The following is a 23,835-nucleotide window of genomic DNA, read 5'->3' on the forward strand; positions in this document are numbered from 1 at the left end:
GCAGTTGGATCTCATGGAGGCATTTCCTCAACTGAAGCTCCTTTCTCTGTGATAACTCCAGCTGTGTCAAGTTGACACAAAACTAGCCAGTACACTGTGGCTGTCAAACTGCAAGAACACTTTACTGAAAAATATAACCCAGCTCAGAGAACTCAGGAAAGAAACCATTGTCAAGTGATGTATAAACATTTTAGCTCAAGTAATTCCAGTTTTATTTTGCATGGCTTTTACTTAGTATGCTGTTGTAGTAAATATTTTCTTTTATATAGGCTTGATACTTCTCTCTCTCTCTCTCTTTCTCTTGTTGTATTGTGAAAACATAAAAGGCAACAAGGTAAACAAGACAGCTTCTTCATTTTTTAACCACTCAGGAAACCCACTGTCTCAAGGTTGGCTTAGTTACAGAGAGGAAGTATACTGGGAACTGTTGATAGTAGTTTGTTCTTAATACTACAACAACAACAAGACCTAAAGTGTAAGATTGTAATAACTGTCCATGAATGCCCCCCCCCAAAAAAAACCCTCTTAACATTAGTTAGGCCCAGATATTTAAACTGCCACTCAAACCCCAGACCTGAATAGTTATAGCAAAGAGATACTTTCATTCTGTTTTCCCTTGCAGCTCCAGATGGGGGCAGGACAGTGTGTGTGTTTCCAGTTTTTATTAAAACACCCAGTAGCCAAGCCTAGGAAGGGGTGTGTGTGTGTGTCTGTGTGTCCGTCTGTCCGTCTGTCTGTCTGTCTGTCTGTCTCTCTCTCTCTCTCTCTCTCTCTCTGTGCACGTGTGTTTGTGCTTCTGAAAGATTTCAAAACCCTTAACTTTGGTCTTTAGGAAAGAATTCTATGTGTCTTTGTTCTGATTTCTCTAGGAATTCCGTGTAGCTGGGAGCTGACCTGGGGCAGAAGAAACTCTTATCTTCACTGTGGAAGAAGAAACCACTTTCACAATTTAGGCCAGAAACCTATGAACTAAATATACCCTTCCCCCTGTTTTTCTTTTCTGCAGTGCTGAGAATTGAGACCGAGGTTTAAAGTACCCTACCACTGAACTACCCTCCCAGCTCTGGTTGTCCCCCCCCCCGACCCCCAACACACACACACACACTTCTCCTGCAGTCCTGAGGACTATACACATGTGCTTTACCTCAGACCCATATCTAGTCAGCTTATTTGCTTGTTTTTATTTTTAAGATGGGATTATCTAGATAATAATGATTTATGATGCAAAAAAACCCCAAACAAACCCACAAAAACTCCAAAAACCAAAAAACCTAGCCCCCAGGGTTGCCTGCAGGAGATGGTTTCTAGTATTACCCTCTCCATATCATAATCCAAAGATATGCACTGTATCCCTTATATAGAAATGCCATAACATTTACATATAAAATGAACATCTTCCCATATAGACTTTAAATCATTCCTAATTTGCTTATAATGTTTGATGACATGCAATAAGTATTACATTCTTTAAAGAATATGGTGTGTGGGTGTAGGTGTTTGTGTACAGCACTGATACAAATCCCCGTTGCTTTTGATTTGTGGTTGGTTGACTGCCCAGTGCAAAGGCTGGTGGAAGAAGAGGACTCCCTAAAAGTTTACTTGGGCTTTTCCTTTTAGAGACAGCCATAAGAAATAATTACCTTTGGGACAACTGTAATATTTTAAATCTCACATATATCAGTAATTATTTCAACCTTACTTGTCAGTTTGGGCATACAGTGGGCTGTCTCTTAAAGGAAAGATAATTATTTTCCGGAAAAGGGACACAAGATAAAAATGGTAGCTTCTAGAGCGATGGTTCTCAACCTGCGGATCTAAAATCCCTCTCACAGGGGTCACAGATCAGATAGCCTGCATATCAGTTAGTCACATTACGATTCATAGCAGTAGCAAAAACTGCAATTATGAAGTAGCAACGGAAATAATTGTATGGTTGAGGATCACCACAACATGAGGAATTGTATTAAAGGGTCTCAGCGTTAGGGAGGCTGAGAACCACTGTTCTAGAGCGAACACTTTTCCCAGAAGCTTCCAGTCCAGCGCCCCCTTCCTCCAGGTCTCAGACCACCTAGAACCTGGGACGGTGCCTTGTACAGAACATTGCACAAATATTGATTTTGTCTGAGTGTCATCGTGAATAGGTGCAGAAAACCACTTATAGCCCCCAGGGCCTGGTAAACTCTTTTCCTATCTATGGACTACAGGAAGGCTTTTTCTTGTCTGTCCTTCCTTCCTTCCTTCCTTCCTTCCTTCCTTCCTTCCTTCCTCCCTNCCTCCCTCCCTCCCTCCCTCCCTCTCTTTTTTTCCTTCCATCCTTTCTAAAATAAGGAAGTGGTTTTCTTTGTCCCTTGGATTCCAAAGCTCCTGTCACCCAGGGAAGCTCAGTCCCTGGCTTCCAGGCTTCTGGGAGAGGACTGCTGGTTTGTGTTTGCGCTGCACAGCGGGAGGCCACAGGAGGCGACTGGGAGGCAGACACAGTCAATCCAGGGGTGGAGAAGGGAGAAGGCAGGGCGACCGGCGCGCGTTCCCGGGCTCGTGACCGCTGGCGGCCCCGGGAATCCACGCCCACACACTCTTGCAGAGATGGCAGGCAGCAAAGACAAGCTCGTCGTGGGCACTCTCCACCTGCTGCTACTGCAGGCGATCGTCCTGTCTCTGACAGCTGGGAATCTGAGTCTGGTCTCCGCTGCCTGGACGCAGGAGAAGGTGAGGGGCCACTGCTGCATTCTGAACCTGAGTGTCGTTGGTGGGTGCCAGGACCTGGGACTCGGCCACCTCTTGGACTAGAGGGAGGCGGGTCAGGGATGCTGTCCCCCTGCCCAGGCACCAAGTCCTCACCCAACTCCTGGGAAACCAGTGCTCTCTCTCCCAAGTCAGGGCGCCAGGGCTGGTCCCGGGGCTGCGCTGGTGTCGCCTGGGGGCTGAGTGATGTCACCCGCCTCCCTTTGGCTGCGCTCTGATTGGGGGTGGGGGGTGTTGCTGATAGGCACAGGAAGTATGTCTCGCTGCCTGTGCAAGAACAGGGACATGGGGGCGCCACTGCCCAATCGCAACCCGTGAGCTCCGCGCTCCCCGCGCTTGCTCCTGGATGCCTAGACTGCGCGTCTAGGGGTGTCCCCGCGGATCCCCAACTACAGCATTCAAGGATGCTGTATGGGGATTGAGTTTCCTGGTGGACTCAGCGCCAGCATATTGTTAAATATTTAAAAGAGACGCACACTGTTTTCAGATAAATGAATTCAGTTGTGGAAATCTCATTTAAGGAATTCAGAATAAAAATGATTTGCCAAGTCGCTTTGTGTGAAGAAAATAGATTCACAATTACTTCCTTTTCTTGTGCAACAGTTTTGAAATCATGAAATTGCTACGAGCTGTGCAAACGATGACGGTTTGGGAATAAAATGGCACGTCTTTAAAGAAACTAGGAAAAGCATCAGTCTCGGGATAGAATCTTGCGACAACATTACTAAACAAGTACTTTAAGTGCTTTTCGCGTTTCTGCACGCCCAACATGCTCATTCCCAGTTAGTCTCATGCACTAGTGTATGAATGGCCCACTTCAGGTGAGCTCAAGCCTAGCCAACTTCTTTTCAGGACTCACAACAGATCCCCATTTACACGGGGAGTCTGGAGTGGGTGTGGGAAGTCAACACCATACAACTTCAGTCTCTCCAGAATGAGTCAAAAGGCTTCCCCCAGAGGCTGGGAAGTACTTCTTAAGCAGTTGAGTAGAATCCTCCCCTGCACTGCTTTGGGGTACCTGGGAGGTCAAGCACCGAGAAGGGACTTTAAAACCAGAGTGTGGCACAAGGCCAAATTTGTCTTTAAAACATATTTTAATGGATGAGAAATATTGTCAGGGGCTGAGCTCCACCCGGGGTCTGTCTGTGGGCAGGTGTAGCAGCCAGGGTTGTTTCTAGGTGGGAGAACATCCTGTGATTCTTTTTTTTTTTAAGAGAAAATTTCCTTTTTATTGATTCGTCTCTCATATATTAATCCCTACTGCAATGTCCCCTCCCTCTGCTCCCCTCTTTCCTTCTGGATTCACTCCCTCCTCTACCTCTCCTCAGAAAAGAGCAGGCCTCCTAGGGATGCTAACCAAACAGAACATTACAACCTACATTAGGACCAGGCACACATTCTCACATCAAGGCTGGATGAGGCAACCCAGTAATGGGAAGAGGGTCCCAAAGGCAGGCAAAAGAGTCCGAGACAGCTCCTGCTCCCACTGTTAGGAATCCCACAAGAACACCAAGCTACACAACCTTAACATGTATGTGGAGGACCTAGGTCAGACTCCTACAGGCTCTCTGATCTCTGAACCCCCTTGAGTTCTGGTTAGTTGATTCTGAGAGCCATGTTCTTGTGGTACTCTCAAAAATGTTTTAAACTAATTCAGATTTAACTTTTGAGAAATGTCTTTTGAAATACGAATTTTTGTTTTCTTTATCTTAAGAAGCTTCTAACAATTGTTTTACTGGGAAAACAAACACTCAAATGGCAGGAGTGGATGACAGTCAGCCATGATGTCTCTCAGTTAATAGTTCCTCCTGCTTTCCTAGTTCTAAAGGTCTCCATAAAGTCTTCTGGGCAGCCAGCTACACTTTACAGCCTGGGAGATGAATCAGCCTACACTCAAATGCGCCTTCCTGCCTTTTATGACGTTTGACTGTTTTAATCAGACAAGGCACACTCTTGGTACACTGGTCTGCCAACAGGAGAAGTACGATACCGAGAGCGTCAGTTTTGAAACCCATTGCCTTGTTTAGAAATAGAGGCGTGTCTCTTGGAATAGCATCCGCTGTGCGAAAGTACATCAACCCTAGTTTATGGCTGTCGTCAGGACCACGATTCAGTGATTCGAAGCCTAGAAACCATTCATAGAAACAAACGACTACACTTCCGACTGGGCATACATATGTGTGTATGCGGAAGGGTGTTGACAGGAAGGTACCAGTTGTCAGATAGATAGAACCACCTCACGTGAATCTCACGGTACCAGGAAAGAGTGTGCTTATTGCCATTTACAAACTGGAAATCAGGAACCCTGGTCTTCCCAGTTCTGCTTTATTTTCTCTTTTTTAAAGGTAGATAAATGCTGGCTGACTGAGGAAGAGTGTCTAGCTAGCCTAGGAGTGTGTGTGTGTGTGTGTGTGTGTGTGTGTGTTTGTGTGTGTGTGTGTGTGTGAATGTGTGTGTGGGATCCATATGTTAGGGGGGCATCGTTTCTTCCCACACCCCCAGATTCCCAGTTCCTTGGCCTCTCTCCTCCAGTTTTCGAGTTATCATTATGCTGAAAGTTGATCTGTATCTGGTGACTGTTCCTGATCCATTTACTTCTTTATTTATTTTTGGTTTAGTGATTTTGTTTTTTCTTTCCCTTTTAAATCTCATCAAATCAGCTCTCCTTTAGATGAGAACTGCTGCCTGTCGAGACGCTGCCTACATTTGAAAAGGAATGTTAGCTCCACTGAGCTAAACAGTGCAGCTTCACTTGTCATGTTCTAGTTGTGAAGGTAGCATGTACTCGCTCTAGAAAGGTTCAAAAACACAGAACAATGTATTCTAAAAAAAAAAGGACATCACCTACAATCTCATTCTCCAGATAATTCCTTTTAATCTTTTTGGGTGTTCTTATTGCCAGCTCCCATGTATACACACACACACACAGATTTATAGAGATGAATAATGATGATTAAATTTCAGCTTGTTATAGGGACTGAATGAGTATGTAAAACAGCACAGTGTCTAGCTTACATTGAAGGCTCAATGCATGTTAATTATTGAAAAATAAGCATACATTAGTATTTTTGCAGTCAGCACTGCACATGCAGTTTAATATGATTAATAGTGTGTCATGAATTGTACCATAAGCCGGTAAAAATCCCCTGAAGACATAACTTGATGATTGCGAAACTATCATCAGTTGATAATTTATTTCTTCATCTTGAACATTGAGGTTGCTAGCAAATCTCTGTCAATAAAGCTGAGACATAGTATATTTTGACGGGAAGAATTTTCCTTTACTGTGACAATGTTGAAGGAGGAAAATTCAAGTCTCATTAGAGGTGGAGAGGCAAAGACTTGGAAGGGCCCAGAAGAGCTGTAGACAGTTATCTGTGACACTTCACGTTTCTCTGGTTTTGAACCACTTGCTATTCCAAATGTCCATAAGATTTCCCCCTCTCTACCTTTATTCAGCCACCCAGCCACCTGTGAGTGGAAACAGGCGACTCCAAGGCAGGGACAGAGAGGCTCGTGAAGACCTCTAGTGCAGGAAGAAAGCCAACTGTCATCTTGAAATCTCTACTATCTTGTGGTTTAGAAACAATGACACCCATTTTACACATTAGGGCACTTTTCTTCGACGTAACTGTTCAATGAGGAGCTGGGGTTGGTCTCTCTGTTGTACTTCCCTCTCGGCTCTGAATTTTAAGAAGCGAACCTGTGTGCACTGGACAGAAAGACAGAATCTTGGTCAGTTTCCAGTTCCTTTCCCTGCTGTGTTTGTGTTGTCCATGGCTTGCACACACATTTCAGTAACTGCTGGCAGAGTGGAACTTGCAGGTAGCAAAAGTTTAATCTGAGGACTGTCTGGAATGTTCATAAAGGAAGCTTGGATCAGCTGCATTTCTGCAGTTGGTCTCCCTTACAGGCAGTGTTTCGGCCTCTCCATTTCGCCTGCAAGCAAGGCCGCCTCTCCAAATTATGTAATGAAATGCCTGGGCCGTGTGATTAGACGGGAGATGCTTCAGGATATCTGGTTCACAGGTTTGTTTCAGCTGATTCTTGTCACCTAGAGCAGACTTCATTGTCCTTTCTGCCTGGATGAAAAGACAAGGCCCTGGGTGTAACAGAGCCTTGTTCCTCTGAGAACGTTGGCACCAACAGAAATGGCTGAAGTACCTTTCAATTGAAATGCACCTAGAGCAAGCCTGGGATTTACACTTGCCTTGGCCTTTATTCTGTTTTGTTTTGTTTGTTTGGGGCCAGAGTATCACTGGAGCTCACTGTGTAGATCAGGCTGGCTTCAGACTTGGAGTGATTCTCCTGTCTCTGGCTCTCATGTGCTGGGAATCACGGGTGTACACATCCAGCTTCGGCACTGTTTTGGATCCAGGTCCTGTCCTCTGAGCCTATCCTTCCCACTTCTGTCTTACTCATTCCTGTTTTGAAACAGGTTTTGTACTTAGTGAGTTCTGAGAGTAAGAGCCCTTTACTTCAGTGGTTTTCAACCTTCCTAAGGCTGTGTGTGACCCCTTGATACAGTTCCTCCTGTTGTGGTGACTCCCAAGCATAAAATTATTTTCGTCACTACTTCATAACTGTAATTTTCCTTTTATTTTGAGTTGTAATTCAGATATCTGATACACAGATGGTCTTAGGTGATCCCTTCGAAAAGGTCAATTGAATCCCCAGACTGGGGTCGAGACCCAGGTTGAGAAACACAGCCTTAACTGACTGTATGCTGTTTAGCATATGTAAGCTGTATGCTTTTCTGCAAGAGCGTTTTGTGAATCAAGGGGCTTGCACAAGTGAACTTAGTTGCTTTGCTTTCAATGTTCTTCACTAACTAGGATGTTTGATATTTCTGTGATTTTTTTCAGATCTGGTCCAGAAAGAAGGGGGAAGGAACTCTTTATTGAAGTGCACTTATGAAATCAACCATTTTTGTTGTTTAGCTCAGGAGGTTGAAGAGCAGATGAATAGAAAGTGCTTATTCAAAAGCACCCGTGGGTCTGTCTGCTTCTCTTACTATCAGCTACTCAGAATTTAAAAAATGTCCTTTGACATGTTGCTTTCATACACAGTATCTTTTGCAGCTGGAGACTGTGATACTTAAATACTGTTCACCAATTTGACAAGACTCTAGAACCACCCAGGAGACAGCCCTCTGTGCACGTCTGTGGGAGACTTTCTAGATTGGGTTAAAAAGGTGGGAAGACACATCCTCCATGGGCATAGGCTAGAGTCTCAGTTAAGATGACTAAATGGCAAAAAGAAACAAGGTAGCAGCATCCATCTCTCTCTGCCTCGGAACTGAACTGCGCTGTACTGTGAGCAGCTATCTCATTTATCTCTGTGCTCTATGCACATTTACTTTGTATCAAAGAGCCTTCAAACTGAGCAAACGGAACCTTTCCTTTCTTTTTTTTTTTTTTAAGATTTATTTATTTATTATATGTAAGTACACTGTAGCTGTCTTCAGACACACCAGAAGAGGGCGTCAGATCTCATTTCGGGTGGTTGTGAGCCACCATGTGGTTGCTGGGATTTGAACTCTGGACCTATCGGAAGAGCGGTCGGGTGCTCTTACCCACTGAGCCATCTCACCAGCCCCAACCTTTCCTTTCTTAAACTGTGATTGAATGGCACTGTGCCCCAGCAACTTGGGAAGGAGCAAATAGAGAGATCATGAAGGCTTATTTATTTCATTCTTGCTTTTCTGAAGTCTTGTGAGATGTCCCAAGTTCCTGTAAAGCATGTATTTAAACATGACTTTCATTTCCTTTCACTGAGGACATGAAGAACACAGCCCACAGTGACTAGGTTGGCTCTGGGGTTGGAACAGTGGGCAACGAATAGGAAAGAAGCCATCGATAAAATAGTTGTGTAAGAGAGAACAGTAATTCATTTATTTATGCAGTGTGTGTGGAAGGAGGAATATCAAAGGATATCTTGCTGGAGTCAGTTCCTTCCTACAATAGAGAATCTGAGTATTGAACTCAGGCTTCAGCAGCAAATACCTTTAACCACAGAGACACATCGTGCCCCTGAAACAGATTCTGACATGAAAGTTTAGATCTGTCATCATTACTGCCCTGGGCCAAGGAGCTGTCGGTTGTCCGAAGCATTGTGCAGAAGTTTAAAAGAAGCAAAGCTGACAAGCCCGGAACTAGGATGTCCCTCTGCAACAGGCAACCACTTGGAACCAGGCCATGTCTTGTCCCCTTGTGCCAGGCAGCCACATGTCTCTTCTGGCTTTTATGCCTGCCTATGAATTCAGCTAGTTTAGTATTTACGAAGAAAGAGGTGTGACTCTTACGTCTTTATTATATAAACACGTTTATAGCTGCGACAGTTTTAGAAAAATGCTTAGTTTGCCTGTCCATTACTTGAAATTACCCAGTAGTTACTAGGTGCTCAATGTGAGCCACGCCCCTGTGACTCTGGAGAGAGGCAGGAAACTGGGAGAGGGTTCTAGCTTTCCTGGAGCTCCTGACTTATGTGAAATACAGATGTGAAACACAACACCCGAGAACGGTCTTCAGGCAGGAACATGAAGAAGACAGGCATTTTGAAGGTGAAGAGACATGGAAATAATTTGAAGGGCAGACTGCATTGCTGAGGTGCAGAGACCCTAAGGAGTAGAACTCAAAGTGGCTGGGTGCTAGGGTGACCAAAGTGGGATGAATGGGAGCCTGCAGCTCATGCTGGGGCTTGCAAGGCAGTGGGAGAGACACACAGGCATTTCTCGGGAAGGAACAACCATGCAGATCCCCCTTTCTGCCCCCATTTATTTTGGCTCACACTTCACATTTTTTCCCCTTTAGATTCAGCTTTCTTGTTCAAATGCTATTTAATTCTAACACAAGGACTTAGACACAGGAGGCGCTAAGGAATTTAAAGGCTTCAGTAGCAAGTTTGTTTAGAAAATATATCTATCTGTTGCATAGGGCTACATAAGGCCATTTCCATGCAAGTGTAAGCATAGTCTACTTCTGGTGCTCTGCAAGTGTTCCTCCCAGATACACTCAGAGACTCCTTTGCCCCCTCCGCCCCCAGTTTGGTTTCCACTCTCATGGCATGTCATCTTATGAGTTTATGTCTATGGTTTCTAGTTAAATCTGTTTTTTTCCCCAGGGAATGACATTTGAAAGAAATACACTTCTTAACGTGTGTGTGTGTGTGTGTGTGTGTGTGTGTGTGTGTGTGTGTGNGTGTGCATGTGTGTGTATGTGTGTGTGTGTATGTATGTGTATGTATGTGCATGTGTGTGTGTGCATGTGTGTATGTGTGTGTGTGTATGTGTGTGTGTGTGTGTATGTGTGTGTACCATTGCACCTATGTGGAGCTCAGAGGACAACATGCAGGAGACGGTTTTCTCCTTCCACCATGTGGATTCAAGGGATTGAACTTAGGTTCCTAAGACTTGGCAGTAGCTGTCTGTACCCATTGTGTCATCTCCCTGTCCCCTAGAAATATGCTTTAAAGTGTATTATTCCCAGTAACAAAACCAAAACCTTAATACATTCAGTTACAGTATCAATATTCAAGAGTAAAGCAGAAGTGAGGAAAGGAAGCAGAACGAATGCTGGGTTAGAAATCCTCCTGCCGGGATTTGTTTTATGCATTTACCTTTAGCTCTCTACCGTTGGTTTTTACACACCTCAGTTCCCATTGGTGGAGGTCAGGGGGTTGGACTAGTTATCTCTAAGTGACATATCCAGGTCTCACATTCTATACTAGTTTACAGTATGATGGGGGAAATTAGCACCCTGGGTATTTCTAGGCAAGCTGTATGCTTTGGCTCGTTTAGTCCTAAGTACCTTTGGGTGCAGGTACTATCACCTCCGTTTTTCAGACAAGGAAATGGAGCCTTGATAAGGTTAAGTGACATAGCCAGAGTTACCGCTAGTGGTGGGTGCTAAGTTGAAAGGCTGTATCTGATCCAATAGCCTGTGCACTTTGCATGATAAACACTGGAGAGAAACACTGAGCTATTCCAAAGTCTAGAGGGATCTAAGCAATGAGGCAGCAGCGGTCAGTAGTTCTACAGTGTTTCATTAGCCGTGTGGGTGGTTCATGTGGAGTGAATTACCTGCATGATTGTTTTAATGTATCCAGTAAGCACTAATCCTGGAAGGAAGTGCAGGATGGGCGGAGTCTCCCAATTTCTGTTTTGCATTCCAAAGACTGTCCCTAGCGTCACTATCCTCATTCCCATTAGGGAAGAACTGGTTTGAGCAACCATTCTTTTCCCTTTGAGCAGAAGAAGTGCCACATTCCCTAGGAGTGTCGGACGAACTTGTAATGAATTCGTCATTTTGGGTGTCATAAGACAAGTTCAGCATGTGTAAGGTCACATTCAGAATACACATTTGAACATTAGGTCTATTGAGCTTTTAAAGTTTTATTTTAATATGTAAATGTACTAAAGAGTATTAAAACCTTAATAGACTATAAGATAATTAGGTTGATGATGTAAAAGAGTTCCTGTTTAGCCAGCTTTACAATTGTCAGACTCACATTGAGAGGGACATCATTCATCCCGGGTACACACTGATAGAAACTGAGGGCCAGGAAGAAGGCTCAGTGCGTAAAAGCGCTTGCTGTGCAAACATGAGAACATGAGATTGAACCCTCAGAATCCATGCAAGAGCCGGGTAAGAGTGTGAGAGATGAGAGATTGAGACAGGAAAAACCCCAAAGTGTGTAGGCAGCGAGCCTGGTGTACACAGTGGACAAAGCAGCAGAGAGACCCTGTCCTATACACACACACACACACACACACACACACACACACACACACACTGAAACTTAAAATGAAATAGATTTAAAAAAAAGAATGTATATCATTTTGTTTTTAAGGCCTGTTTTAATTTTATATTATGTATCTCCTCCTTAGGCTTACTATGGCTGGGATGAAACATCATGACCAAAGCAGCTTGGGGAGGGAGGAAAGGGTTTATTTAAGCGTATACTTTCAGGTGACAGTCCATCACTGAGGGATTAGTCAGGGCAGGAACTTAAACATGGCAGGAGCTGATGCAGAGGCCTTGGAGGGGTGTTGCTTACTGGCTCGATCCTTGTGGCTTGCTCAGCCTGCTTTCTTATAGAACCTAGAACCACCAGCCAAAGGATGGCACCACCTATAATAGGCTGGGCCCTTCCCCAGCAATCCCTAATTACAAAAATGTCCTGCAGGCTTGCCTACAGCCTGATCTTATGGAGGCATTTTCCCAGTTGGGGGGGTTCCTCCTCTCAGATAATTCTAGCTTGTGTCAAGTTGACATAAAATCAGCCAGCACCCCAGCACTCGGGAGGCAGAGGCAGGTAGTTTTCTGAGTTTGAGGCCAGCCTGGTCTACAGAGTGAGTTCCAGGACAGCCAGGGCTACACAGAGAAACCTTGTCTCGAAAAACAATCAACAACAACAAAAATCAGCCAGCACAATGTATGTGTGTGTGTGTGTGTGTGTATTCTGTCTGCATGTATGCCTGTACCATTAGTGTACACACAGAAACCAGAAGAAGGCATTGGATCCTGCCAGAACTGAAGGTTTAGAGGCTTATAAGCCACCATCTAGGTGCTGGGAATTAAAACCTTGTCCCCTATAAGAGCAGCCAGTGCTCTTCTCTTCAGCCCCAAGAATGAAATTTAAAATATTCTAGTATCTACATTAAGAGGTTAAAGTTGGAATTAATTTTTAACAAATATTTCACTTATAGCATAGTAAAAACTGTTTCAACACATACCCAGAGAAATATGAATGACATAATTTCATTTTTATAAAAATGTCTTTAAAAGTGATGCATTTTCCAGATGTGGTGGTACACGCTTTTAATCCCAGAGCTTGGTAGATGGAGGCCAGCCTGGTCTACATAATGCACTCCAGATCAGCCAAGGGCACACAGTGAGACATTGTCTCAAAAAACAAAAAACAAAATGAAAAAAAAAAATCCAAACGCCCCAAACCTGGTGTATACATTGCACTTGAAGCACACCTCAATTTTCTAACTACTTTTCAACTCTTAATAGTCACAAATGGCTCGTCGTCTCCTGTACTGGACAGTGCAGATCTAGAACAACTCAGTTGACTAGGTTCTTCCTGGAGACTAAGAAATGAAGAGAACTGGCTGACATCACGTCGTCTGCACATGGCAGCTGGAGGTCTTGCTCAGGCCTCACTGCCCGTTATAAAACAGCTCTACTGACAGTGCGTTTCTTTGCTGTCTCCAGCTTTTTAAATATTAAACTTTCTTCAGATAACAATCTCAAAATTGTTATGTTGTTGTTGTTATGTTGTTGTTTTGACATAGGGTTCTATTGTGGTAAATCTCCAACCCAATTATGCCTGGCAATGAAAACAAAAAACTCAGTTAATATGAATACATGCTGTGCGCCTAGATTGGGCAGATCTACGCTACACTACCATCTTCCACATCTATGAGACCCGTTAGAACTGGCGGTTTCTCCAGGCCGTGTGCTTCTGCTCTGCTCTTCTTCTTCTTCCTCCTCCTCTGCATCTGCTCCCTCTTCCATTTTCTCCTTCTTCTCTCCCTTCCCTCACCTTTTGCTCCACCTTCCCTTTTATCTGCCCAATCAGCTGCTCTTCTTTATTTTACAAATTAAGGTGGGAAGCAGGTTTACAGGAAATCACCTGAGTGCTGACTCATTCCTTGTTCGAAGACACTCCCAGGAGAATGGAATTAACATCAAATATAATTAGCTCCAGGGCTATCCACAACAGGGTTCCTCTGTGTAGTCCAGGCTGGCACTGAACTTGTAATTTTCATGCCTCTGCCTCCTCAGTGTTGGTACTCTGTATAGTTGTTATTAATTTTTTAAATTATGTGTGTGTGTGTATACCTTGGTGTATGTGTGGAGGACAATTTGCTAGAGTCAGTTCTCTTCTTACACCGTGTGGGTCCCAGAGATAGAACTCAGCTCTCCAAACTTGTTGGCAAGTGCTTATCCACTCAGCCCTTTCACCAGCCCAGAACTGTTATTTTTAAACCTCAGTTTTACAAAGCAATTATTCAGAAAACTTATCCGAAGTTACACCAGCTGTGTGACTTACCATGAAAGCATACTTTCAATTTTGTTTTTCAAACAAGCTGCCAAAATCTAGACATTTCAAGGGGACAATTTTAGAGTTGAGCCCTTTACGTCATATGACATAAACCTTCTCCTTTATTTATTTATTTATTTATTTATTTTTGAGACAGGGTTTCTCTGTGTAGCCCTGGCTGTCCTGGAACTCACTCTGTAGACCAGGCTGGCCTCGAACTCAGAAATCTGCCTGCCTCTGCCTCCCGAGTGCTGGGATTAAAGGCGTGCGCCACCATGCCCGGCTATTTTGAAGCTTTTAAAGTCACTAATCACAAATGTACCATGCTAAGTCTTAAACACATGCAATTGGAGCTAAGTACCTTTTATTTGATCACAGAACCACCACCAACCAGCACATTTGAATTCTTCATCTCTTCAGCAAGTTGCAGAAGGCACTAGCATTTCTGAAATGTGGCAAAACGACTTGAGACCATTGCTGATAGAACGATATCCCGGATCGCCTGGAAGCTATTCTGCTCGTCAGGTGAGAAAGAACAGAGTTCACACCTAAAGGTTTTAAACACTTTGCTTTCCCTTGAGGGATGAGATGGTGGCTTAAGTTCTGAGTCATGTATAACATTATCTCGTTACGCACTACCAGAGGTAACCAAGAAAGACATACACCTGAGAGTAAGTGTCTATTTTGTGTTGATTGCTACAAATTTACTGAAAATCAGTTTATGTTTATGTGTGACATCATTGCCTTGACTATAGCAGCAATAATTCAGGATACTAAGGCCCCGATCTTGGTCACTTCAAGGACACATTCCTAGCTTACTAACCATTTTTTTTTTTTGTGACCCCTAGAATCCAAACTTCAACAGCTTTTCACAGTGCTTGCTTAGCAGTTCCAGGGCAAGTGTGAGTCACTGAACTGTCAGCCTTTTTCCTCTTGAGGGAAATTGTTTTCTTGGCTGAGGCCAATGATTAGCTTCTGTCTACAGTTGAGCTTCTCAGACATCTACTTTGACCCACGGTAAAAACATGGTGGATTTTACAGACAAGGATGTTTAACAATGTATTTAGCTGCAATGAAAGTTTTTGGAAAACTGCTCATTGTTATTATCTGTAATTTATTTAGATATTGTAAGTTCTATTTTATTTCCAGGTTCATTGATTCTACCCCTGCTGTTTGGAGGACAGTGATGTAGAGGGAAGAATAAGCTATAAGCTGGGCTAGACTTTGAATTTCTTTGTCAGTCTGCCTGAGCAACACGAAATCTTACCTCTCAATGTCTGCTTTTTTTTTTTTTTTCAAACTAATCTCATTCAAGGGAGAGCTTGGGAAGGAATAGGACTGGCTTCTCAAAGCCTCTTCCTAAATATTCTACTTGCTCAACTTCCTAGACAAAAACGTTGGCAACTACTGCTGTGTCTAGAGAGACCTGCATGCTTGATCTATACAGCTCACAGCTCTTATTTTTCTACTGTGTAGCTCTGCCCCGAAAGTGTACCCTTTCTTGACAGATGTGTGTGTTGGCTTTTTTAGCCTCCTTCTTCCCATCTGAATAGCTCCTCAGATGAGGCTTGTTGTGGTGAGTTTAGCTAACTGCTCCGTGCTCCCGACAGGTCTCACATGTGCACCCACCTACGAGCTATCTGGATTTGCGAATGGAACACACATACACACACACACACACACACACACACACACACACACACACACTCACCCCAGTTAATTTTAAAAGCCTTGACTAGCTTAATGACTGAGCAGTTCTAATCCTTCCTTCCCACTGCTAGCAAACACTCCTCTCCTGTACTCCTGAGTTAACAACTTTTAAAGTCTATATTTCATCTCTGCTACCCCAACTCATTTGGGGAAGTGGGTCATGTGACCACTTTCCATTATTTTCATATGTCAGTGGGCCTTTGGGTCTGGTCTTCTTCCCCATCATGGTGATTTCTGCCCTTTCCTCTCTTCCAATTTCTAGTCTGGGCAAATCTAAATGTCTGTTTTCAGTCCATTTGCCCAGGCATTGGCTGTTGGCTCTTTATTGATTGATCAAAAACCAGTTGGGGACAAGGACCTTCAGTATTTGGACACACAGATTTCTGATTTGAGGGGCTAGGTTAATTCAAAGCATTAGAACCAATCCCCAACAAAGCTCTAACAAACTTGGTTATTTTAGCCTTCAGAAACATTGAGGAATGGTGATGAGGAGGAGAGGAAGGAAGAAGAGGAAGGGGAGGAGCAGGGAGGGGGAGGAGGAAAAGGGGAAGGATGATGGTGGTGGCCAACTTCCATCCTTTTCTAGCTCCCTTCCTTCTTTTCTTTCTTTTTATTCATATAAGTTTTTTGATAAACAGTATCACTCTACAATCCAGGCTGGCCTAGAACTTACCATGTAGCCCAAGGTAGCCTTAAACTTGAGGTACTCCTTCTGTTTGATTCTCTCAGGATGTAGGATTGCAGTTGTGAATTACCATGCCTGGATATCCATCCTGGACGGTCAACTTTCGGACAGCACATAATAGCACACTTAGTTTCCACAACAATGCTACATTCCTATCCCAATATACTTATTTAAAAAAGGTCCAAGGCTTAGTTATCTGAATTAATTTATTTGCAGTTATGTGTGTTATAGCAATTTGAACTCAGATCTACTTGATTTTCTAATCACTAGAGATTTGAGGGAAATTAGATCAAGGATAAATGAAGCTAATAGCTTCAGCTCTGCATCTTCCCATGGCACACTGGAGAGTGAGGTACACAACATGTATCTCACAGTTTTCCCAAGGCCCCATGTTCTAAGAATTTTCTTGAAAGTTCCAGAATGTTTGCTTCTCAAAGTCCTCAGCTCACCTGGAAACTATCCGGGTCTATGATACTTGATCCAACCTTTCCCATTTTCTCACTCTGTTGGCTCAGAAGGCTATTTACATGCAGATACACATATGCATACATGAGGCCCAAGTTCCTTATTCCTAAAAGGCCATAAACATAGTGAACATTGATGAAACTTTGTCTTCTATGGACATATAGCATAATCAGTATGCATAGGTATTGTTATGATTTAAAAGATATACATTCAGTGGCTGGCGAAGTGGCTCAACAGTCAAGAGAGCATATTGCTCTTGCAGAGGACCACAGTCTGGTTCCTAGCACCCATACTGAGTGGTTCACAACTGCTTGTAACTCTAGCTCTAGAGAAACTCAACACCTCTGGCCTCACAGGCACACACTCATACACAGACGCAAGCATACACAAAATAAAAAAAAATTTTAATGTTAGAAGATAAATATCCACATAATGACCAAGTCTACAATAGCATTGACCACTGTCTTGAAGGGGTAGAAGCAAAGGAGAAATGTATTGACAGTATTTTAGAATGTGTTAGGCCCTAGGCAGGACTGACTGTATGTGGCCTGACTGATGTGGTAGTAGATGATAACAGGATAATCATGTTAGAAATTTTATTTAACCCTGGCCCTTATGGGAGAGCTGGCCCTGCCCCTCCCCAACAACCCTTGGTTGTCTTCAGTTATGGCTTCTGGGGAGGGAGACAGGCAGAGAAAGACTCATCCTCCCCTGGGATGCTGGTCATTAGGAATCTGACCCTATCCTGGTGAGTATATGGCTAACACAAAATGGACGTGCTTTTTCCTCTTTTTGATGGGAGAACCGCTGAGGAGGGGGTTGGGCATGGGAAGGCTTGGAGGTGAGTGTTATCTGGGTGTGTGATGTGATATTTCCGAATAATCAATTAAAAAATAAATAATACAAAAGAAATTTTACCTAAGAGATTCAGTCTTCTTATTTTTAATAAGAAAATTGCTATCACTGATCTAGAATGATGTCCCTTAAGTTGTGGAAGAGAAAGGCTTCTTCATTTGAAAATGAAAAAGAGACAATAATTATGAGGGGACCATACTCAGGGTTTTACATCGATGTAAAACTCAAGTAGGATCACAGCCTTTCATTCAGAGCCAAATTTAAGCAGCCCCAATAACAAAAATTGTTCCCCTTAGGCCTCTTGGGAACTAGGTCAGGTGCTCTGTAGTTCACAGAGACACACAGTCATGACTTACAAAGACTCTCAGCTCTAGAATCCTGAGGACTTGACCCAAAGTCAATTTGTAGGTTGACTCTTGCAGTCACAGGAGAGACACATATCTCTATGAGTTCTTTTGGAGAGAAAGTATTTTTGGACAGATGTGTCTTAAAATTTACACTTATGACCCTTGATCAACAAGGCCCAAAGGGACTATTGAATTTAAATTTTAATCTAAAGAAATAACTTATTTATATATAAAAAAATAAATTGAAGACATTCAATTGTGGGCATTTCAGTGATTTCCAGTGTAGACATAGAAAGTAAACTGAGTCACAAGGATGGCAAATTTTCATGAGGGACAATCAAGATCCTTTTCTAGGAGAGACAAGCTGGAGGAATCAGGGATGCACAGAGTGTGGAAAGTCAAAACTGAATTTCTGTGAAAGGTAGGTAGGTATTGTTATTGCTGGTGGACAGTCACCAGTGGAGAACCCTGTGTGGAGTATGGTCAGCTTGGATCCCCAGAGCCTTGTGCAGGGGAAAGTCTAGAAAAGCGTTAACTGGGAAGAGTGGCAGGGCCAGGACCCTCACAACAGTGCATTTGCAGACTTAGTTGCACACACTGGATAGTCTCCTTCCCCAGAACAATCCTGATCTGCTGCTGACAGCACCATTTCTCAGATACTCAGAATTAGAATTTACGCATAACTCCATCACACCTAGGACCAAATACTAACGTTACCCCAGAATAGCTTCCTCTACTGCCTCACCCAGAATCAGAATGCCAAATGGTAGTCTCTCTAGCCTGACCCCTCATCACGCCTGGAGGGCCCAACCTTTGATCCCTCGGAGTCAAGCGTGAACCGCTGCTTAGACTTTAGAAATATTGTGATAAAAAGCAGTGGTTTGGGGAATCTCCTTCAGAGGCTTCTGGTGGAGACGTGGAGCCTAAATAAATCTGAAAGCTGAAGACACCACTGAGTATTAGTGTCCTATTTCATCCTGGTTACTAAGATAAATGAAAATATTTATTTTGTATACCAAAAGGTTACTTCAGAGACAGCTGTTTGGGGCTCTTGGTGATATCTTTCGTGGAAGTCCGTATGCATAGGAATGTTTGGAGTCATTGCCCAGGGTGGGGGAATTGAGTTGAGGAATGAGGTTCTGGGTGAAACTTCTGCACAATGCTAGCAGATAGCCTTCAACAGCTCCTTTAAAATCTCAGTGCATCTCCCTGGCTACCATCAGTGGTAAGAAGCCATTTTATGGAGCGGTTTGTCATCTGGACTCCAGATGTGCTGGAGTTAAACAAAGTCTAGGGATAACTCACTTTTTATCTTCTTTAGAAAACCTCGTCGTAGACGCACAGCGATCTCCCTCAATAGTGAAACAATGAACGATCTGTATCATGTGATTTTATGTGTCCTCATCACATTAACTCCCATTTTCTGCTACAGTCAATTCAAGTTCCCTGCGTTAGAATACTGTGAACAAAAGCACAGTATAGGACTTGTGGGGAATAACAAAATAAGGGAGCTATGAGAGCTGGTTGTGGAAAGGCTCTAAGCATTTCTTTTGATGAATAGAAAAAGACAGCATGTCTGTAGAGCAGCAGCTGAAAAGCAAGGTAAGGGATGCAGAGCGCTGTCTGGGTTAAAGTCTACCAGCCACACACACCAAAGGGATCTGTCTATTTGGCTTTCCCATGGTCGATGGTGTGCCGCAGAGCCTCCACCCACTCTCTGTAAGTTTCCCCTCTCCTTGGAAGCTTCCTGCTGGAATCTGTGCAAAGCTCTCTGGGCCTGTGTGTCATGTTACATCAGCAGGCTGTAGGCCACACAAGACTTGGCCAGAATAGAAAATCCTGTATTTCTTTGGGAGGAACAAAACCCTCCCATTTGTTTCCAGCCATTGTGAGTTATTTGTTCATTTATCTCAAGGTCCCTCCTGTCTAGATGTTAATGGTGGGACAAACTGTCAGTGATTCTAATGGCTCATTTGTGGTCTGAGGTTTAGGAATGTGTTTTAATAAGGCACCTTACAAAGATGGAAACAACACTGGAGGGAAACAAAGAAATGGAGTGAGAAACAAGTCCAAGGAAAAATAAGGACAGGAGAAAAAGAGCAGAGTGAGACAGCGGCAAGCTCATTCCAAACTTCTCAGGTCACACATTTTACATCCCTAAAGAAGACACTGTCAGTCTCTGTCATGGTGGGCCTTTCTTCCCGATTCCTGCTACTGTCCCCGTGCTGCCTAGAAGGTCCAAATTGTCCTTGAGGCAGTGCTGAGAGATTTCTCTGAGCTACAGATCTGGACCTACCTTGGATACAAAAAGAAAGCTGGGATGAGAGCTGCTTATTGATTCTTACTGTGGGTAGGGTCTGACCGTATACCCATCTATCCGTTGCTATGGGGACTTTCCCCACAGCCCTCAGCAGGTGGGTGCTCATATGTTCCCCCTAATACTCAGGAAGCATTTCAGGGCTCGGAGAGCGTTCTGTGCACTCGGCACGCGTGCACACACGCCCACAGCTGCCTTTGGGATTCTTTGAAAGCTTGGAGTGGAGGTTTATAGATCTGCTATGCTTACTTTCTCAAAGAGAGCACCCCGGCTTGTTACAAATGTTAGAAGTAGTCTTTACGGGCGCTGAGCTGAACTCGCTCCCTGAGCTGTAGATGTGCCCACGACAGATTGTTAAGTGGACAAAGCAAGGGTAGAGTATTAATTAAAGTAGGCTGCTTTCCCTGCAAAAGAACAACACTCCTCTTTCAAATATACGTGCTCGTATGCTGGTGAGGTTTGCGCAATCAAAGAGAAGTCTGTAAGAAAGATCCCCGTCAGGTTGCTAGTGTCGGTAAATATTGACAACTGAATGGGATGAATAAGTAGGCGAAAGGTTAGGAGCGAGGGAGACTAGTCTCTCCTTTCAATGAGAAACTGCTATTAACCAAAAATAACAACTAGTAGTAACGTTATGACTATCAGTAAACATGCAAGGCATGTCTGCCATTAATCCTAGTGCCTGGAATGAGGAGGAAGGAGGGTTACCATAAATTCTGTGCTAGCCTGGGGCCTGATCATATCACCATTTTTCAGTCCAGCCTGGCCTGAATGTTGTTCCAACAGCAGCAAAAGAAGGCATCACATTCGAGATGTAGAGACACAGCTAACCAATGAAAACCAGTTTTTTGTTTGTTTGTTTGTTTGTTTTTTGCTCAGCACATCATGCATCGAATTCAGAGACTTCAGGCTGAGTGGGTTGTGGAGGTTGACACCTTCCTGAGCAGGACTCCCTATGGCTATCGGTCCTTCTCAAATATCATCAGCACTCTTAATCCGGAAGCGAAACGACACCTGGTCCTCGCCTGCCACTACGACTCCAAATATTTTCCTCGATGGGACAGCAGAGTGTTTGTGGGAGCCACGGATTCAGCTGTGCCATGTGCAATGATGTTGGAACTTGCCCGTGCCTTAGACAAGAAACTCCATTCCTTGAAGGTATCTGCTCTCTTCTTGTTGACTCCTAGGGTAAAACAACAAACAAGCAAACAAACAAACAAAGACAGCGTCAACTCCATGAATTTGGGAATCCTTGGAGTGGGGAGGTCATTTGGAAATCAAAACTTTGGGGTGCACTTCAAAATAATTTGTTAAAAAATATGAAATGGTACATATGCAGCTAGAGTCAAGAGCTCCGGGGTACTGGTTAGTTCATAATGTTGTTGCACCTACAGGGTTGCGGATCTCTTTAGCTCCTTGGATACTTTCTCTAGCTCCTCCATTGGGGGCCCTGTGATCCATCCAATAGCTGACTATGAGCATCCACTTTTGTGTTTGCTAGGCCCCAGCATAGCCTCACAAGAGACAGTTATATCAGGGTCCTTTCAGCAAAATCTTGCTAGTGTATGCAATGGTGTCATCACTGGAAAGAGAGGCCTATTGGACACGCAAACTTTATATGCCCCAGTACAGGGGAACGCCAGGGCCAAAAAGTGGGAGTGGGTGGGGGAGGGTATGGGGGACTTTTGGGATAGCATTGGAAATGTAATTGAGGAAAATACGTAATAAGTATATATATAAAAAATATGAAATGGAAGAAGTATTATTTGGAAGAGCACATGATTTAAAGTCTCTACCATGGGCAATAATTCACAGCTAGATGAGGGCAGGTTCATTAATTGATGATATATATTCAGACCTGGTTATATATTAAATTGGGCAGAACTTTTTTTTTTTTTTTTGCAAATAATGAAATAAGAGGAAAGCTGGTGCTGGCATATGTGTGTGGATTATGTTTTCTATCAAGTCATGCTTATTTCTTGTTTACACAGCTGAGAAACATCATCATCTCCTGCTGGGAGAGAGGTGGGCTCTGGAGTTGGGGGGGTGCGTTATGGGAGATCTCCTGTGTGTGTGTGGGGGGGAATTCAGATATACCAAGATGAAAAGCAGAAGTGTGATATGGTTGTATCTGTGAATCAGGGCTTGTAGCAGAGCTTCTGTTATGCCTGCAGCTCAGAATGCGTTTGGGACTCTCAGGTTTGATTTCTGTCTCTGTGTTCTTAAGGGTGCACAGGGTAGGGTGGGGGTAAGTGGGAGAGAAATGCTAGCCTAGATGAGGACATTTTATTCTGATACTGCTCATAACCAAGTAAACATGACAAAGTGAATACAAAAACTTGGTTCATAGGCAACAAATGCCTCCCCACTAGCCGGGCCTTTAGTTTTTGATACAATGAGTGTAAAGAAATGAAGGGTTTATCTTGTAATGGAAGTAATAGAGATATGTGCTTCTGTTTTTGCTGGATATGCTGAATTTGAAGAAAGCAAGGATTGTTTATACCCCCTTAATATCCTTTTCACAGCTGTGTTGTTTTTCTGAGCCTTCTGGAATGGCTTTGTTTCAGGCCCTGCCCTGCTTTGAACTGGTAACCATTCCTGAGGGAATTCACAAGCCGGCATGCCCTTTTGGTGTTTTATACTTAACGTTCCTAACAGAAAGACATGGGATGAGCGAGGCGAGACTTAAAGACACATTTCTGCTTGTCACAAATAAATGTACTGCTCCAAATGAGACAGCACAGCCACAGAGTAAGAGGTGGAACCAGACTGCTTGGTACCAAAGCATTCTGCGCATGCCCAAGCAGAGAGAGGCCTTCTGACCAAGCCCAGCCAGAGACCTTTTGTCCATGTCCAAGGTAGAGACAATAAGAGGTAGTTTTCATTTCCTTCAGGCGTAAGGCCTCACGGATCTCACTGGAAAGTCAGCAGTCAGATGACACCTAAAGGTAGCGAAATGACTTACATTCATTCATTCAGTCCGTTCTCAGCATTAATTTACTTAGACCCTTGTGAATACTGATTCAAAGTCCCTTGTGGCAAGCTGCTCTTTTGTTTCTTTTTACAGCTGGCAGGAAAATAATCATGGTCTGCAACTTTTATTAATTTTAGCTTTATACCTGGACACCAGGAGGATCTTCGCGGCCTGGCAGTTTTAGTATTTTTCTTTTCAGTGATTGGGTTGAAGCCAAGGCCTCCTGCATGTAGGTAAATGTTGTATTGCTGTCTTACAACCCCAGTCATCCATATATATATATATATATATATATAGCAACATATATATATATATATATAGCAACATATATATATGGATATATATATATATGTTGGTTAGGCTGAGCCGGGCATGGTGGCGCATGCCTTTAATCCCAGCACTCGGGAGGCAGAGGCCGGACGTATTTCTGAGTTCGAGACCAGCCTGGTCTACAAAGTGAGTTCCAGGACAGCCAAGACTATACAGAGAAACCCTGTCTCAAAAAACAAAACAAAAACAAAGTTAGTTAGGCTGGCCTCTTGGTAGTCTAATAAAGCTTTGAACTTGCAATCTTCCTTTAGCCTTCTAAGTAGCTGGGATTACAGGAATGTGCCACCAAGATGGCTTTGAAGGTTTAGGTGATGATATTATAAAGACTCAGCTATTATGGAATCCAAAGTATCAAATT

The 23,835-nt window shown here is 43.5% G+C and overlaps 1 protein-coding gene across 1 annotated transcript in view; it reads left to right on the top strand.

The window, feature by feature from the left end:
* The first annotated feature begins 2,223 nt into the window (after window positions 1-2,223).
* The window catches only part of Qpct (glutaminyl-peptide cyclotransferase), a 37,209-nt gene continuing 15,597 nt past the window's right edge, over window positions 2,224-23,835 (top strand). Inside the window, exons 1-3 of the mRNA XM_021149278.1 lie at window positions 2,224-2,706; window positions 14,173-14,319; window positions 21,053-21,331. Coding sequence (XP_021004937.1) covers window positions 2,584-2,706; window positions 14,173-14,319; window positions 21,053-21,331 — 549 coding nt within the window. The 5' untranslated portion in view covers window positions 2,224-2,583. The remainder of the gene's footprint in view (window positions 2,707-14,172; window positions 14,320-21,052; window positions 21,332-23,835) is intronic.

Source organism: Mus caroli, chromosome 17 (assembly GCF_900094665.2).
Source record: "Mus caroli chromosome 17, CAROLI_EIJ_v1.1, whole genome shotgun sequence".
Lineage (NCBI taxonomy): Eukaryota > Metazoa > Chordata > Mammalia > Rodentia > Muridae > Mus > Mus caroli.